Source organism: Rhamphochromis longiceps, linkage group LG10 (assembly GCF_057381845.1).
Source record: "Rhamphochromis longiceps isolate RC_006_pf linkage group LG10, R_longiceps_female_GT1.1, whole genome shotgun sequence".
NCBI lineage: Eukaryota > Metazoa > Chordata > Actinopteri > Cichliformes > Cichlidae > Rhamphochromis > Rhamphochromis longiceps.
In genome coordinates, this window is record NC_140566.1 from 16,974,924 (window position 1) to 16,991,790 (window position 16,867).

General features: G+C 40.4%; 2 protein-coding genes across 4 annotated transcripts; both read left to right on the plus strand.

Annotated features, from left to right (window-relative positions):
• The first annotated feature begins 1,200 nt into the window (after window positions 1-1,200).
• On the plus strand, window positions 1,201-11,808 carry LOC146660619 (rho GTPase-activating protein 42-like). Of its 3 annotated transcripts, XM_085420582.1 has the most exons (8): window positions 1,201-1,796; window positions 4,390-4,485; window positions 4,580-4,641; window positions 8,836-8,907; window positions 10,544-10,657; window positions 10,760-10,941; window positions 11,093-11,174; window positions 11,407-11,808. In XM_085420582.1, the coding sequence occupies exons 1-5, from the start codon at window positions 1,643-1,645 to the stop codon at window positions 10,604-10,606; spliced, it is 447 nt and encodes a 148-aa protein (XP_085276708.1). In that variant the 5' UTR covers window positions 1,201-1,642; the 3' UTR covers window positions 10,607-10,657; window positions 10,760-10,941; window positions 11,093-11,174; window positions 11,407-11,808. The 3 variants fall into 3 exon arrangements, with proteins under 3 accessions (XP_085276708.1, XP_085276707.1, XP_085276709.1); XM_085420581.1 differs by having other exon boundaries at window positions 10,544-10,941; XM_085420583.1 differs by lacking the exon at window positions 10,544-10,657.
• A 937-nt stretch (window positions 11,809-12,745) lies between these two features.
• On the plus strand, window positions 12,746-16,585 carry LOC146660620 (U11/U12 small nuclear ribonucleoprotein 35 kDa protein-like). The gene is made up of 2 exons (XM_085420586.1): window positions 12,746-13,237; window positions 15,413-16,585. The coding sequence occupies exons 1-2, from the start codon at window positions 12,907-12,909 to the stop codon at window positions 15,799-15,801; spliced, it is 720 nt and encodes a 239-aa protein (XP_085276712.1). The 5' UTR covers window positions 12,746-12,906; the 3' UTR covers window positions 15,802-16,585.
• The last annotated feature ends 282 nt before the right edge of the window (window positions 16,586-16,867 follow it).

Sequence of the window (16,867 nt, forward strand, 5' to 3'; positions counted from 1 at the left end):
GTATCATGGAAAGCCCCCAGAACCATAAACCTATTGCAGGGTAACAAAATCTCCCGAATCCAAACTGGGAGCTGGTTCCATAGAAGAGAGGCTTGAAAGCCAAAGACTCTGCCTCCCTTTCTACTTTCAAATGCCCAAGGAACCATGAGTAAGCCAGCACTCTGAGACTGAAGTGGTCTGTTGGGGTTATATGGCGATACGGAGTGGTTGATTCTCAAGCTTTAGCTTACATATTGTGTGTGTGTTTGAGTCAGATATAGCACATTTTTAACCCATTGCTCAGTACGAGTAACATGTCCATGTCATTCTCCCTTATAGTCACTGCACTTTGTCCCACATTTATTTGGTCCTACGTTTATTTGGATCTGGTCACATTAGTTGTCATGCATTGGGGGTACTGAAATACAGTAGGACGTGTTCTCCTGGAGTCTACCACTGGGATGTTAACAGTGGATTGGTTTCTAGGTCCTGTTGGCTGCCTGGGACCTCCATAGATCAGGTGTGCTCTGGATTCTCAGTGGGCTTGTTTTGTTGGGGAAAGTAGCTTAATACCTTTGTTGAGCAGTTTTTGTGGTCTGGTTTTCATCCACTTGTAGAGGCTGCTGTTACTGGGGAGTGTAACTGCGATGGGATGCATGACTGGTCTGCAACAATGTCCAGGTGGGTTGGTAAGTGTCAAAACACCACCCAGTGCCAGCACCCAAAGTATCCCAGATGAACACTGCATTGTAACAGGCAATCAGTGTTAGTTACCCTGTAGTTATGTAGTTAATGAGGTGGCTCATCGATGTACAGTACATCTAGGCGTCTCTAGTTGTCTGTGAGGAAAACGGGGTTTAAAAAAAAGAGAAAAAAAGGGAAAAACGGCAGGGTACTTTTTAATCCTTTAACACATCAGCTGACATACTCAGTTCCTTGTAACGCTTTCACTTCACCCGGAATATACTGACAATTCGCGCTGAAATGAAACAGATTTTCAGGACTTTAATTTGAGCTGTTGTGTTATTTAAGTATTTATTCATAGGAAAATAATTTATTTAAAAATTTGCTCGAGTATTTTCTATTATTAAAATTATTGTTGTTGTTGCTGCCGCTGGTGTTCATATTGTTAAAAACCTGTGGATCACAGAGTTATCGGCCCATTTGTATTCTTTGCCAAGTTTTCCACCAATTTCAGCACGCGCCAGCAGGAGTCTCCCGTTCCCATAGTAACAAGACTAGGATCCGTCCGTAGACAAAGTTAGCCAGTCTTTGCCGACTTCTTTCTTTGGTGCGACCAACATTAAGCCCTGTTAGTTACTCTGCACGGCCGTACGTCCGCTTTGCTTCACCTAATAAGTAAATAAGAAGTCAGCGCGACGCCTTATATGAAAGTAGCGACAGTAAGAAGGCTGGAGAGAAGCTGCATGGAGCTCGTTGTATAGCTTAGCCAAACCTTCTCTATCAGAGACTCTGTTGTGTTCTTGTGTCCGGAAGTTCTGCTGGGAAAAAAGTAAGAAAGGCATGAAAAAGAGTAGCTGGAGGAAATTTCTGAGAAATTTGCTCGGAGCACACTGAAACACCGTTTGGTGTCTCGCCGAGGAGGCAGAGAAGGCGTCGTGCTGTTGTTCTCTCGTAATTAGCGGCGTGTATTAATCTAGCGATGGGTCTGCCGACGCTGGAGTTCAGTGATTCTTTCCTGGACAGCCCGGATTTCAGAGAGCGGCTGCAGTGCCATGAAATAGAGTTGGAGCGAACCAACAGGTTCATAAAAGACCTCATCAAAGATGGAAACATGCTCATATCTGCCCTTAAAAGTAAGTACGCGCTGATTAATAGCTGATTCTTGGGAGCGAATGTGCTTTACAGTTTGCAGTGATTTATGCAACCTGATCCAAAGGGAAGTCCTCTGGGTATCATTCCAAACAGAACCACTGTAGGGACTTGAACCTTGAGTGTCTCATTTTTCATTTGTGTGTGTAGTATGAGCAGGACAGTTTGGAAGGTAGTTACAGTGTTATGCACAGTGTAGGTCTGTGATATACACAGCAGCTATTGCGCGAGTTAATAATTAATAATATTTGTTCACCTTAATTTGTTGATGTAGGTCACCTTTACAATATTGTAGTCTGCTGTTACATACAGGTTTTAACTAGCAGAAAGCAGCAAACAGCTGACAACTGCCTTGAGGGCCCAAAACAGCAGGACCACCGCCTAACCTCCACCCACCAAGCTACTATTGGGTGTTACCTGATTTCGGCTAGATTACTGAAAATATATAAAAAGACCATGTCCACATTAACTATATCAGTGATGTTTTTGATTTTTTTTTTCTATAAACAGTGGGTATTTTTTTTAAAAGTGGCAGAAGAATGTTAATTTAGCTTGTTTTGCTTGGGTATTAGTACTAAACCTAAAGGCACTAAACTCTCAATTTCTTTAAAACAGAGGAAAACTGGAAATATTCACATTTTTGCACATATGAATCTTTATTATTATCACATTTGGGGTTTTTCCTGAATACAATTTTTTTTAAACGCCAGCCCCAGAATACCTTGTATTTATTAAATGGTTGGAAATAACTGGAACACGCAAATGCTATGCAAAGAAAGTCTTAAAGAAGGTTGCTCAGTCTCATGGCATTCACCATCAAATAACCTTACATAGTACAGGTCAGCCCCCAAAGATCGTGTTAATGACTGTGTGTTTATTAATTTTGACACCTTCATTTGACAGTATAAAGGCACATGGCTGGGTTACTGACTGGGTGCCATATTCTTGTCCTGATGACAGCTTTCAAACAGCATATACCTCCTTGTTGTTTGTAGTGTTTGATTAAGGTGGGGGGGGGTGGGGTTTTTGGCTCACCTGTTGGCTGAGGTCATCACCTGCCGCTGCCAGCTGTATACACACAAGGTCAAAACAAGGCAGAGGTTTGTCAGAAAACCTTACCTACTTCCGAACTGGATGAAGAAGAACATGAAGTCTAAAGAGGCTGAAGCTTCAATTTTATTGTTTGATCACCACATTTCAGCTTGCAGCTTTCACCAGGGTGAAGCAATAATACCACAAGTGTTGCTGGAGTTTTAACCTCTGTTAAAAGAAGCATGACCAGACTTCAAAAACAGTAAATATAGGACAAGAAGTATGCTTGTGAGGGACAATGTGGGACATATTACCAATGCTGAGAGTAAATCAGTGAAAGAGAGATATATTTTATTTGAATGTTTTCCAAATCTCTTGCTAAGTAAATATGTGTACTTTTTCGCATTAGATGTCTTACTCTCATGCATCCTCTCTCTCTTAAAAAAAAAAATCCCAGCAGCCTTTAAAACTGTTGTTAACTGTTCAGAGGATGATTTCTCTGATAATAATCTAGGTTTTAGTTCATCCATGAAATGGCACATCTCATTTTGAGCTGAAAAAAAAAACCTCTTGAGAATCACCTACCACTAGTTTTACACAGTTATTAAGGGTTTTCGAGTCTTTATTGTAGTTGTATATTTTATTGTGTTTATACTTCACAAAAGTCTCCAATGTTTGTGTTATTGTGGTGATTTCCACATGTTAACTTCAGGAGAACCTTGATGAAATGATGTCTTTTGGTGCAGCCTCTAAGTAAAAAGCCATACTTTGGAAAAAGTGTGTGCCTAACAGTGTTGAATTGTAAGATTGAGGGAACACGAGGGGGTCACCTTAAACACACAAGGTGTTTGACTGCTCTGTGACCACACAGATGTGAAATAACCTGAAAACCAGTCAAAAGCAAGTTATTTGACACCAAACAAACCCTCATCACAATAAGCACATTAAGCACATTTTTCTGCACGAATGCAGTCTAGGACATAAACAGTCCTGGACACCAAATCGAGTGCAGAATGAAGTGGTTGTTTTGTTGTTTTCATACATTCAACCTGAACAAAGTTTTTGCAGTAATCTGGTGTACACTGATAGAAATATAAATGACAGTTTAATGGTTTTATTACCAGTTTGCAGTGGAGTGGTATGATTAAGATGTTTTCTCAGCGGCTGCCCTGCACAACAATCTCAGGGTGTGTTAATGACAGAATGCAGCCAAGTATTTTGTGTGCCTTAGAGAATAAACTGTGGTATTAAACTCTATTATTGGAGTGTTGTTTGGACACGTAAACACACAGGAGATTGTTGCAGGGTGTGGCACTTCATTTACATCACACTTGAAGAGACTTGTAGGAAAATATATTAATGGTTTATTACAGGATGGAATAAGTGATTTTTCCCTGCAACCTGTAGAACAAAGGGAGCATTTCAGGTGGCCGCTGATGGCAACTTGTGCAAAAAGCTAAACAGGCTAAGTTAAAGATGTTACCCGTAATCCAGCTGTTAACAATGCTTTAGTTGACGTAATGAACTTCTACCTGTCTTCCTCAGGTCTTTCTCTTGCTGTACAGCGATTCTCACAGTCTCTGCAGGAGTTTCAGTTTGAATGCATTGGAGATGCAGAGACTGATGATGAGGTCAATATAGGTGAGACAGAAATGCCACTTTTTACACAAGCTTGCACAATATTTAAGATATGCAAAGCCTGTTACAGCAGTGGGATGTGTTATTTATTTTGCAGCCCAGTCTTTAAAGGAGTTCTCTCAGCTCTTAAGCACCATGGAAGAGGAGAGAAAACGTCTGGTAAGAAAATGTGTGATTGTATTTGAGTGTGGGTGCGTAGAAATACAGACTTGGTAGCAGTTTGATACATTGATAACTAACTGTAGGATGTTTGTTCTTGTAGATATTTATACCTGTCATCTTTCTCTGGCTGACTATGCTCATCTCTTAAAAAAATTAACCAAACTGCTATCACCAAAGTCTAAACCAACCAGAAATGTGTTCGCACTCTATGTCTCCTGTTGAGCAGCAGAAAGCAGCAAGTGCATCCCATCTTTAAGCACCTGTAATTTTTTTTTTAATAGTAAGAATTTGAAAATACTGTGGCAGCATGAAAGGGAAAAAATACCACTTGAATCTGAGGCTTCCTTCAGGTCTGCAGAACTTTATCACGAGAGAACTGAAACTAGCCTGTTTTGGTTCCCTCTCAGTTCTTTCTCAGTGTCATTTTGGCCGAGCTGAAACCATCTCACTGTACATTACCTTACTAACTACTATACACTGACCAAAAAAGGAGTAAATATTAAAAATAGGATCACCAGGAGGCTAGAAAGCAATTTCAAATGAATGCTAATGATCAACCCAATATGTGACTGTAAATGTGTTCACAACTTTTTCACCAGCCCAAGTGGACAAAAAAAAAACATGTTTATTCACCATTACTGATTAAGATTTAAGTCATTAGTTACTAGGGCTGCTCGATTATGGCAAAAATGATAATCACGATTATTTTCACTGAAATTGAGATCTCGATTATTTGACGATATTTATTTAACCCTTTAAGACCTACCATAGAACTAAGTCCGCCAGAGCTTATATTATTTTTTTACATGTTGTAGTGCCATTTGTGGGAGCATTTCAAGTTGCTATACAACTGATATGGCCCATATTTTAATAATATGTATGCATTAAGTCCATAGTAACTACATTAATTGCAAAAAAGTGCAATAAACTACAAAAAAATTGAAAATAGTTTTTGTTTTGTTTTTTACATATATTTCTACTTGGAGAAATTTAAGAGGTTTATCCCTTAAAACTTTAAATACAAAAAAGTTGCAAAAAATAGTTTACAACAACAGGAAATTTATTTTGAGTGTCTTCATAGTTTTATTTTTGAGATACACCAATTTTTATATACACTGCAGAAAAAACAAAAAAACAATCCTATGATGCAAATTTGCAAAGAAAACAGCAGGTGCATCAAAATAAACTATTTCCAGCAGTGCAATTTGAGTTCTAAGCATCTCAGAAACTATTCAGAAAAGTCAAACATGACCAGTATAGGTTTTTAAGGCCTACAAGTAAAAAACTACATTTCCGCGAAAATGACGTCACTTCCAGTTTCAGCCAGGAAATGGCGGACATGCGATAGTTCGCGCTGATGTCTGTTTCACTGTGGGAAGTGTTACTAACAGCTGATCGGATCGGCAAAGCATGTTTCTGGAATATTATGTTTTTGTTCCTGCAAGCGCTTTTTATGCAATTTTTGCAAAGCTATATGTGGAAGGAAACCGTGACCGAGGACAAGCTGATGGCATAAGATGTAAGTACAACTCCTCCGGTTTCATATACAAAACAAATTATTGCGCTAGCTTACACGGTTCAGGTTCTACAGGGATTTAAAAATCGTTACACAAAAGGGAGCGTGCTGCTCTGACCGGATTTAAAGGGTTAACAATGACTTTAAAAAATAATATAAAATAGTGTGCAACACCACTGAAGTTTTTTTTAACCTCTCTTTTCAACCAACGGCAGTCACTCTCCTCTCCAAATAACTTCTGCTTAGCTTTCCGAGCTTCCCTCGGGTCCTCTTAATCAGCGGTCTCCAACCTTTTTTGCGCCACGGACCAGTTTATGCCCGACAATACTTTTTACGGACCGGCCTTTAAGGTGTCGCGGATAAATGAGGGAGGGGCTAATAATCGGCTCAGTCATTTTTAATGATCGTTGAAAGCCCAGATCGTAATCGTGATTAAAATTCGATTAATTGAGCAGCCCTATTAGTTACTATGTACAGGATTTCTGTTTAAAAGCTGAACTCATTCTTAGCCACTGTCACTTCCTCGAGCTCCTACTTCAGTCCAGTTCCCACAAGTCTGATTCACACCTTCTTCTTTTTTTTAGTGAATACGTTTTACCGACAGCACTTTGTGCACCATGGCAATTTGGGAAATGTCTTTGACTCAGAGAACCTCCATCAGTCAGAGGTCTTTGTTTCAGGGTGACTCGAGTCTGGCACAGTCTGTGTGAAGGCAAACCTGTGCGCATGTGCAATGTATGTGCATAGTATGCAACCTCATGTGTGTGTCTTTGTGGTTGTGAGCACAGTCTGGTTACAGAGGCACCATGTGGAACCTATTCTGCCAATTCCCCTGTGAGCGTGAGCACAGCCCCAGTGCCTGGGAAAGTCCATATAAGGGTCCTGTGTGTGTGTGTTTGACTGCCCATTTCTCTTTGTGAGTGTGTATGTGTGTGCACGCATTTCGATTGCATGCTTTTCCACTTAATGTGGCACTACTCCAACCCTTCTAACAACATCATTATTATCATTATTATGTTTAAGGGAAATTCCAGCAAATGAGTTCCTCTGAAATACCTACCCGTCCAACCTGAAAAGACCATTATTGTGACCTGACAATGGACTTCAGTCTCTTAGATTTCACTTTCATCCAGCTGAATGTAATAAGAAACCAGATCTCTTTTGGGGTATTAGGGCAGCACGAAAGTCAAAGTGAAAGTGGAGTCATGATGTGGGAGTGGGGGTATATTTATAGTCTGATGCTTAAATCAACTGAGACAGAACAAAGTAAGATTTGACCGACATTTGCAATATATAGACTCCTGACTAAAGAGGGCAGAGACCTAATGTAAACACCAGAGTCCTCAGTTCTGATAACCCCTCTGTACCACAGCCTCTCACTCACAAGTTTCTCATACATACTGCAGCAACTCAACCAGCAGAAATGTTACAGCAGTTTTACTGTAATTTTTCTGATGAAACAGGCCAGTGTTGGCCAATATTTTGTGAAATACTTTGCATCAGAGCTCTTTGGTTTGCAGTATTTCAATGACTACTGGCAAAAAAACAGTTTTATGTCTAGTGTTTTTAAATAGAGTGATGTGCAAAAGTCTTGAGCCACCCCTCATGTCTTTATCTTTTTCTAGGACAACAGGAATACATTGTATAAAGCAAAAAAAAAAAAAAGGGCATTTCTGACAAACCTTATAGTCAAAATTGGATATCACCACCGAGCAACTTTATTCTTCAACAAGACCTGAACTCTCTTTGGCAAGCTTTCTTTCTTCAAGTAGTCTTCAGGAACAATTCTACAGGCTTCTCGAAGGACAATCAGATTTTTTCTTTTTATCCTTTGGATGTTGGCTGCCTTTTGTTCCATTCTAATCTCACACTGTTGTTGTTGATGTTGAAGTCCAGGTTCAACATTATTGTGGGGAGGCCAATCCATGACTAATAGTGTTTCATTGTGTGTTTTCTATCCAGGTATGCAGTTTGTTTGGGATAATTGTCATTTTGCAAATGGTCAGATACAAAGACTGGATAGCAAATGTGTGAAAAAGGAGCCGATGTCAAAAGAAAAGCTTTAAAAGACCTTCAGAAAGTCTGGCTTTGGCACAATATAAAGGAATGTGAGATGGCTTGAGGCTTTGGCAGAGTACTGTATGTGCCAAGCATGACGAAATCATAACTAAATGTTTGTGCTGGGTGTTACTGTGATGTTTGAACAGCTCTTCAAGGTGATGAAGCTTAAGCTTTGTTTTTTTTTTGTTATGTCAGCAGCAGGTAAAGTGTAGGCATTAAAAGGTGTTTGATTATTCAGATCATTTGCTTTGCTCAAATATACATACCTTGCTACCTCTGTTCTCAATAATTTCCATTTAAATAGTTTACAATTGACAAGGTAAATAGAGTAAATCTCAACCAGAAATTTGCTTTTATACAACAATTTGGTGAAGTTTTCGATAGATTGTCTTGTTAGCATATTGATTTGAAATATTTTGAATTAAATTTTCCTGTTTTAAGGTAAAACTCTCAGAATAATAAAAGGCAAGCCTCTGCTGACCAGTTGATAAAAGCTATTTTGAGTGAGACGCTAAAGCCCTCATGGGAGCTGTTGCTTTATTTATGTTGCTTGTCTCGATATTTACTCGATATGACACACTGAGCTGACTGCATTTTCTGTTTTCATCTCTTAGATCCAAAATGCTGATGATGTTTTGATCTCACCACTCGAGAAGTTTCGGAAGGAACAGATTGGAGCTGTAAAGGTATACCTCCTCTTCTTATAGTCGAAGGGTCACTGCTGAGTAGATTATGAACATGGATGTTGCTTTCATTTGGTATGCAGCACTCTGGGTGGTGATCAGACAGATCACTCTGCTTCTTTCTGGTCCCGCTCGGGTTGTTAGTCAGCGATCAGAGAATCCAATTTGTCGAGATAAATGATGGATCACAGTCCAGTGTCAGCAACAAGGTCATGGGAACGGACGCTGGGAGGGCAAGAAAAGGAGCACGTCACAGACAGAGGGATGGTTGAACTCAGACAGACAGTGTAAACAAAAAATGAGTTTGGTGTCTGGTTTCAGCAGCTGTCTCGAGTTGTATAATCCAGTTTTATCTATTTTTTGGTTTCCTCTTTTCTTTTTCAGTGAAAAATAAGGATGTAGATAGCAGCATCACGTGGTCGATTACTAGTCCTGAAAATGAAATCAAAGCTCACTTCTTTGTATTACTGGAAGTAACTCCTCAGCCTGAAATGTTGCAGGTGTTTGCGTGAGAAATGCCAGTAGTCACTTCTCAGAGAATAGAGATACACGTGTGGCATTGAGAGCTACAGCTGTTTTTGTAAAAGAGATGTTATCGTAACTATTTTTAGTGTGTCTCTTCCAAAAAATGTGCTACTGAAACTCACAGTTCCAGCAGGATAAACTCAAAACTTTAGTGACTGCCTAACTTTTATCTGTAGAATAAAACAAATTACATAAGAAGTTAGGACGATGTGAGAAATTGAAACAAAAAATGGAACGCAGTGATTTGCAAATATAACCAGTTAAAGCTGCTCAACAGCCCCATATTTTTTTATTTCATAATGTCCAAATGTTTTCAGCTGCTGAAAGGTCTGGACTGCAAGACTTTTCTACTGTGAAGCCATACTGGTTGAGTAGTTGGCATTGTCTTGCTGAAATATCCAAGGCCTTCACTGAAAAGACAATCTGGGAGCACAAGTTGCTGTAAAACCTTCAGCATTGACGGCCCCTTTTAAGATGTGTAAGCTGTTAATTTCACAGGCACTGACGCACCCCAGGAGATTCAAACTTTTGAGCTGAGCACTGATAACAAACCAGATAAAGGTGTGTCTCCGCTTTAGTCTGACCACAGAGCAGTTTTCTGCTTTGCCTCAGTCCATTTCAAATAAGCGTTAGCCCAGAGAAGATGGTGGTGTTTCTGGAATATGTTCATATATAGCTTCTACTTTGTATGATAAAGTTTTAGCCTGTGGTGTCAAGAGAAAAAGTTTAAATATAATTACAAAAGACTGATTTTTAAAAAAAGGAGATGTGGGGGCCCACCGTAACCCTTTGTGTACGGTTTGTCAGAAAGTCCTTAATCCATAGACAGGTGGAATATGGGACTCCTAGGGTTAACAGCTTGCACACCAGCTGTGAGGAAAGATGGTGTTAAAGGCAGAGCTAAAGTCAATAAAGAGGAGGCGTGTGTAGCTCCCCTGGTGCTCCAGGTGCGACAGGGTAGCATGGAGAGATGTAGATGATGAGATATTTTAAAGCCTCGATTATACACGGACCACTGGAGACCCAACGACTGAGTAATCATTCCAGTTATACTTCTTTAAACTGCACTGCCTACGCGCATATGTAGTTGGTGCATTGTAATTGAAATTCACAGACACCCAAGAAGATTCGCAGATGTGGAAAGTATAAAACCCACTTAAGTCTGAACAACACTTAAGTCTGGTGAAAAAGCGGCAAGAGACGAGAAATACGCTCAGTGGGGAAAAGGGTAAATGTGCATGATCATTTCAAATATCACAGTTTATGTGATTATATCCACATAAAAAATTATAAAAGTGGTTCAATGGTTTATGTTAAAATGTATGTATAGGTTGGCACAGAGCCAGATGCATCAGCAGAAACTTGAGGACGCGCTGCACGAAGCCCAGAAGCCACTGGCACGTCACCATGACGATGAGGATCTTGACCGCATGTTGAGAGAACAGGAAAGAGAAGGCGATCCTATGGCTGCAATGCTCAGGCGTAAAAAGGACCGTGGCACAAAAACACAAGGTATTTAACATTATATATGTTTTATTTTATTTATGACTTTATTTTATTTCACCAGGTCAATCCTTGTAAGAAGCTTTTAAATAGCAGCAGTTTTGTTTTTGCTACTGTTTGTATTTTTATTTATTTGTATGTTTGTTTTGATTTTTTGTAGAGAAACCTCGATATAAAGGCCCTGCTCCACCTCCAAACCGGTTCAATATTCCACCGGGGTACCGCTGGGATGGAGTTGACAGGTAGAGTTTGTGCATCGGTGACAGAGGAAAACCGTTGAGGACAGAACTGTAGTTTAATATTGAATGTTTTTAATACACACATCAGTTTGTCATTTTGCACATTAATGGTAAAGAAATTGTGATCATTTTTTTCCACGTCTATATTAAATTTGCGCCTAATTGAATGGATTGTCTTTGGCCTTTTAGCTTGTCGTATCATAATTAATAGGGTTATTTTATTTGTGTCTTGCAGGTCAAATGGTTTTGAACAGAAACGCTACCAGAGGATGGCAGATAAAAAGGCTGTGCAGGAAGCGGCCTATAAATGGAGTGTGGAGGATATGTAAAGGCTTTCAGAAAATGATGAATCTGGAGCAGAGCTAAAGAGCACACCTGCTCAACCTTTATGTATAATTTTTATGCTGTTAGAACAACAAGACTAGATGCATCTACGCAGCAAAAGTTCTTTTTTAAATAAACTACATAGAAGAATTTGTTTCACCTTTCCAAACCCTTTTGATACTGTACCATGTGTATCAGATGGAACTGTACAGAAAAATGAAGTGAAGCATGTTCACAATTTTTGTAAGAAGTTATTCACCGTGGAGCAGAAGCTGTTGTGGTTTCAGTGTTTTATTAAAGAATGTTTTTGTAATGCATTGTCCCAAGAGTGTTCAGGCACCTGTAACTTGGATAGCATTTGACATTCAGTCTTTTTAGATAATTTTATACACTTACCACCCATTTTATTAGGCAACAGTAACTCAAATAACCGCTTGTTACAACCAACATATTTTGGTCCTGGACATAGAAATAGAGACATGTCCCTCATGACTCCAAAATGAAACGTAGTGCACAGCAACCAAATGCTGAAAGAGAGTGTCCACAGCTGACTGTCGATGGTATGGTATAGCTGTGAGGGTTTTGTGTACAAGATAAATGCACATTTGAGAGTTCTGTGGTGTAGCTAAAAAAGACTGACCTACAGAGATGTGAAAAAAGCGGCATTCAAATAAGCCATTCCTTGCCATATTAATCAGGGAGTACATACACTGACAGGATGCTGTGACTCTCACAGTGAGGGAATCAGGTTGGGCTCTAATATTTTTTCTAGCAATGTCCGATTCAGTCTAACATCTGTAAAAGTTTTAAGGCACTTTCCACCAGCACTGTCAAAAAGAATTATGGAAGAATGATTTGTAGAATCAAGGAATCGGTGTCCTGGTTGCACATGCTAGACCAATGGCTTAATAACACAACAATGCTATTGCCTTTAATCTGTCACTATCTATGCTATTGATTATGGTGTAATTATATAAAATTATTATTTTTTTTAAAAAAGTGACAGTATTGTGCAATGAATAAAAAGTTTTATTTATAAACTTTTTATTTTTATAAAAAGTATTATTTATTATTAATAATAATTAACCTTACTTCATACTTGCAAATTTGTCGACTGATGCTATAATTAATCTACGTTATCTATTTTTAATTTAAGTTTTAAGTTGGTCTAAGTATCTTAGCACAGCGGAACTCTAGTATCCTTAGTCGGGCGAGTAGGGGGACTTTAAAATGTGACACACTGGACCCCGTTTCATTACGGAATGTTTTTGTTGATGCACTTGGAAGAGTGAATAGATTCAGCGGTACTGGTGTGGTTTAACGCGTAATTGGCGACTAATGCAGAGAAATATTAGCCCTGAAAACTGTTTGTAAAGCCCGCCAGTCTCCTGTGCCATCGTTCTAGTTTAAAATGGCTGACTGGAGTCCGATAGCGAAGGTGTACGACCCGCTGAAAGCTGGTAGCATCGACGGCACAGACGTGGAACCCCATGATCGAGCGGTCTGGAGGGCCATGGGTGCCCGGTACAAGCCCAACAAAGGCGTCGTTGGAGACCCACTGCTCACGCTTTTTGTGTCCCGCTTGAACCCACAGACCACCGAAGATAAACTACACAAAGTGTTCTCTAAGTACGGAGGCATCCAGCGGCTCCGGCTGGTCCGGGACATTGTCACGGGTTTCTCCAAAGGATATGCCTTCATTGAGTACAAAGAGGAGCGATCTGTGGTCCGGGCCCGCCGGTGTTCCAGATCTACTGGCGTTTAGATCAACTGGCGTTGGTCGAACAGATGTGTGGCAGACTTGCGTTTCAGGAGCTGCTACCGACAAACCAGCAAAAAAACGCCAAATGTGTCACCTGTGACACTTGTGAGGTTATCTCAAACACACTCCGTCAGTCTTGATGCTGTTGAACAACAAAATGTTTAAAAATGTGGCGAGTTTACCTGGTGATATCCTCATGCGTGACGCGATCGCGAAAACAGCAAACAAGTAACACCACGCCGTTGTTGTTCACAGGACAGCAAGAGTAAACGATCGGGAGACTCTTGTCGTCGTTATCGTTCCCCTCGCACGGTTTATTTCTCCGAATTCAGCGTTTTTGCTTCACAACTACAGCGTGCAGTTTACTTTGTGCACTAACATGGACTCGAGTCAACCAGCGCCACCTCTGGCCAAGTGCCACAGCCTACAGCCAGATCAACCTGTGACACACATCTGCACCACGTTTGAATTCGTGTCATGCACATTTGTACCTTTCAATTGTGTCTGTTTGTGCGTCATGCAAATAAACCTTTGAAATGAATGAAATGATATCATGTATTTATTATCAGCCTACATTTGTACAAAATGCCAAATGACATACACATAAGAATCACCATCCTGATATCAATACTTTTGCCCATACGAAAAATGTCGTGAACACACTAATATTTCACCAGTGTTGTAACATCACATGTCGTTAGCGTAGTCTGTCTGTGTCTTCCCTCTGCAAACAAACATGTTAGAGTTGGTTGTGATATACAGTCTGCATAAGTGTGGTCAATCTAATAAACATTTATAAGGAGATGGCAGTTACTGTGAATGTACAGCAGTTACACAGTGATTAGTAATAAACAGTCAGACAATGACCCTGACAATCTCATTCAATCTTGCAGATTGCACCTTCTGTGGAAAGTGATACCACACGGTGTGTGTGGACTTCCCCTGTGCAGAAGGCGACTACAAATGTTGTGGGTGCTAAATAAACAGAAACAAATGATCCCTGTTGTCTTTGCTTACTGATTGTTTTCAGTGTTGACAATCCACATTGCTGGCATTGCATCTTTCAACATGTTTGTGGGTAGATTTGGATGTACCAGGGGTAAGTGCAGCCACTCAGCCTCTACTCAATGTGATCATAGCAGCAGGTGCAGATGTGTCACAAGTTTATCTAGTAGTGGCCTATGGTCATGTGTTAGTGGTGGGAACAGTCATATCCACTCACTCTCACTGGCTGTTTATTACTAATCACTGTGTAACTGCTGTGAATTCACAGTAACTGCCATCTCCTTACAAATCTTCATTAGATTAACCACACTTATACAGACTGTATATAACTCCAGCCATGTTGATGAATTGCCTATATTGGCTGGAAATATTCATTTTCAGGGAAAAGACACAGACAGACGATGCTTACAGGATGTGATGTGACAACACTAATGAAATATTGATGTGTCATATTTGTCCAAGGTGTATTTCATTGTTATGGAAAAAGAGAATATTAAAATCATGATGACCAATTGGAGCAGTGATTTCTATGACTTTGTGTATATAATTTGGAATTTTGTACAAATGTAGGCCAATAAGGAATATATGATATCATTTCATTCTTTCCAAAGGTTTATTTGCATGACGCACAAACAGACACAATTGAAAGGTACAAATGTGCATGACACGAATTCAAACGTGGTGCAGATGTGTGTCACAGGTTGATCTGGCTGTAGGCTGTGGCACTTGGCCAGAGGTGGCGCTGGTTGACTCGAGTCCATGTTAGTGCACAAAGTAAACTGCACGCTGTAGTTGTGAAGCAAAAACGCTGAATTCGGAGAAATAAACCGTGCGAGGGGGACGATAACGACGACAAGAGTCTCCCGATCGTTTACTCTTGCTGTCCCGTGAACAACAACGGCGTGGTGTTACTTGTTTGCTGTTTTCGCGATCGCGTCGCGCACGAGGATATCACCAGGTAAACTCGCCACATTTTTAAACATTTTGTTGTTCAACAGCATCAAGACTGACGGAGTGTGTTTGAGATAACCTCACAAGTGTCACAGATGACACATTTGGCTTTTTTTGCTGGTTTGTCGGTAGGAGCTACTGAAACGCAAGACTGCCACACATCTGTTCGACCAACGCCAGTTGATCTAAACGCCAGTAGATCTGGAACACCGGGACGCCAACAAGCTGGTGGTCGACCAGCATGAAGTGTTCGTGGATTTTGAGCAAGAGAGGACTCTTAAAGGATGGGTGCCGCGGCGGCTCGGCGGCGGGCTTGGAGGGAAAAAGGAATCCGGACAGCTGCGGTTCGGCGGCAGGGACAGGCCTTTCCGTAAACCCATCAATCTCGGGGTAGACCCGGTGCAGGAACGAGGTGGTGGTGGTGGAGGGAGGGAGTGGGACAGACCAAGCGGGAGAGCCAGAGACGATCGGGACCGACACAGAACAGCAGAGTGGGGCAACAGAGGAAGGAGAGATGACCGGGACAGAGGCCGAGAGTGGGATGACCGCAGGCACGGAGACAGGAGCAGGCACCGGGACCGGAGATGAAGCATGTGGCTGCACTTCAGCACTTCAGCTTTCAAAGGAGGACAGTGAATGAGTGTGTGACTTGGATAACTGTTTGTGTGAAAGGTTACTTTTTTGTATGCTGATATTCTTCAGATTGTACTGTATGGTAATCAGGACTCTGCCTGTGGCTGTCATATTCAGTTCTTCTCAGGGAAGTCTCAGGAATGACAAAGTAGGGTTGTTGTGTTTTGTTGGGGGTTTTTTTTTTTTTTTACAACTCTTTATTCTAGCGAAAAAATTACAATACGGGTGGTGTCCAGCCAAATGAGACTTACATCCATCATGTCAAACATGAGCGCCAGCAGCCAGAATCACTGCTTAAGAGTCCAATTGGATTGCTTTGGGAAATCGGAACTGTATTTTTATACAGTTATCATAAATATTATTACCCCACATATACAATTCAAATTTTATTTCTTGCAATTTAAGTCCCAACAGACTTTTTTCCCCATTTACTACAGAATGTTGTTTATCATGTAGATAAACTGAGACAAACAAAACTGCATTTCTTTTTCTGATATTAAGATATTCCAGGGATTAAATGCATAGTTAAACTTCTTTTCACTGACAGAAAGGGAAGTTTCGCTGGTCCGGCCCACTCAATGTCAAAGGCTATATGTGACTCGCAATGTAAAATGAGTTTGCAGTTTTGTTTTGTTTTTAAAAAAGCATAAGTTTAAGAGCACATTGTCAGCCCCATTTCTTTTTAAAAAATGTAAATCAGATTATATCATAAACAATAAAATTCGTCATTGTTTTGAAATCTAAGGTGTTACTGTTTGTCAAAGTGTTGCAACATGTTTAAGATTTCCCAAGTTGGGTAGTTTTCCAGTGTAGCCTCATGTGACCCCTGTTTTCAGAGTTGGTAATGATGTGTTGTGCAAGATTTATACTTGAGGGAAGAAAACTCAGTATTCAAACACATTTACTCCTTTTTCCATATACATGCAACTCAGGAATTTGAATCAAATGCTTACTCAGCTCTTACTCAGCCATCTGATCCTCGGTCCTGCCCAGTGAGGTCAATCAGCTTTCGGTTATGGGT

Bases quoted from the DNA above. Each gene is read 5' to 3' on its own strand.
- LOC146660619 (XM_085420581.1), top strand. From the start codon at position 1,643: ATGGGTCTGCCGACGCTGGAGTTCAGTGATTCTTTCCTGGACAGCCCG. The intron at 1,797-4,389 runs GTAAGTACGCGC...TGTCTTCCTCAG, and splicing joins GCTCATATCTGCCCTTAAAA to GTCTTTCTCTTGCTGTACAG. The intron at 8,908-10,543 runs GTATACCTCCTC...TGAAATTCACAG, and splicing joins AACAGATTGGAGCTGTAAAG to ACACCCAAGAAGATTCGCAG.
- LOC146660620 (XM_085420586.1), top strand. From the start codon at position 12,907: ATGGCTGACTGGAGTCCGATAGCGAAGGTGTACGACCCGCTGAAAGCT. The intron at 13,238-15,412 runs GTTCCAGATCTA...AAACGCCAGTAG, and splicing joins TGTGGTCCGGGCCCGCCGGT to ATCTGGAACACCGGGACGCC.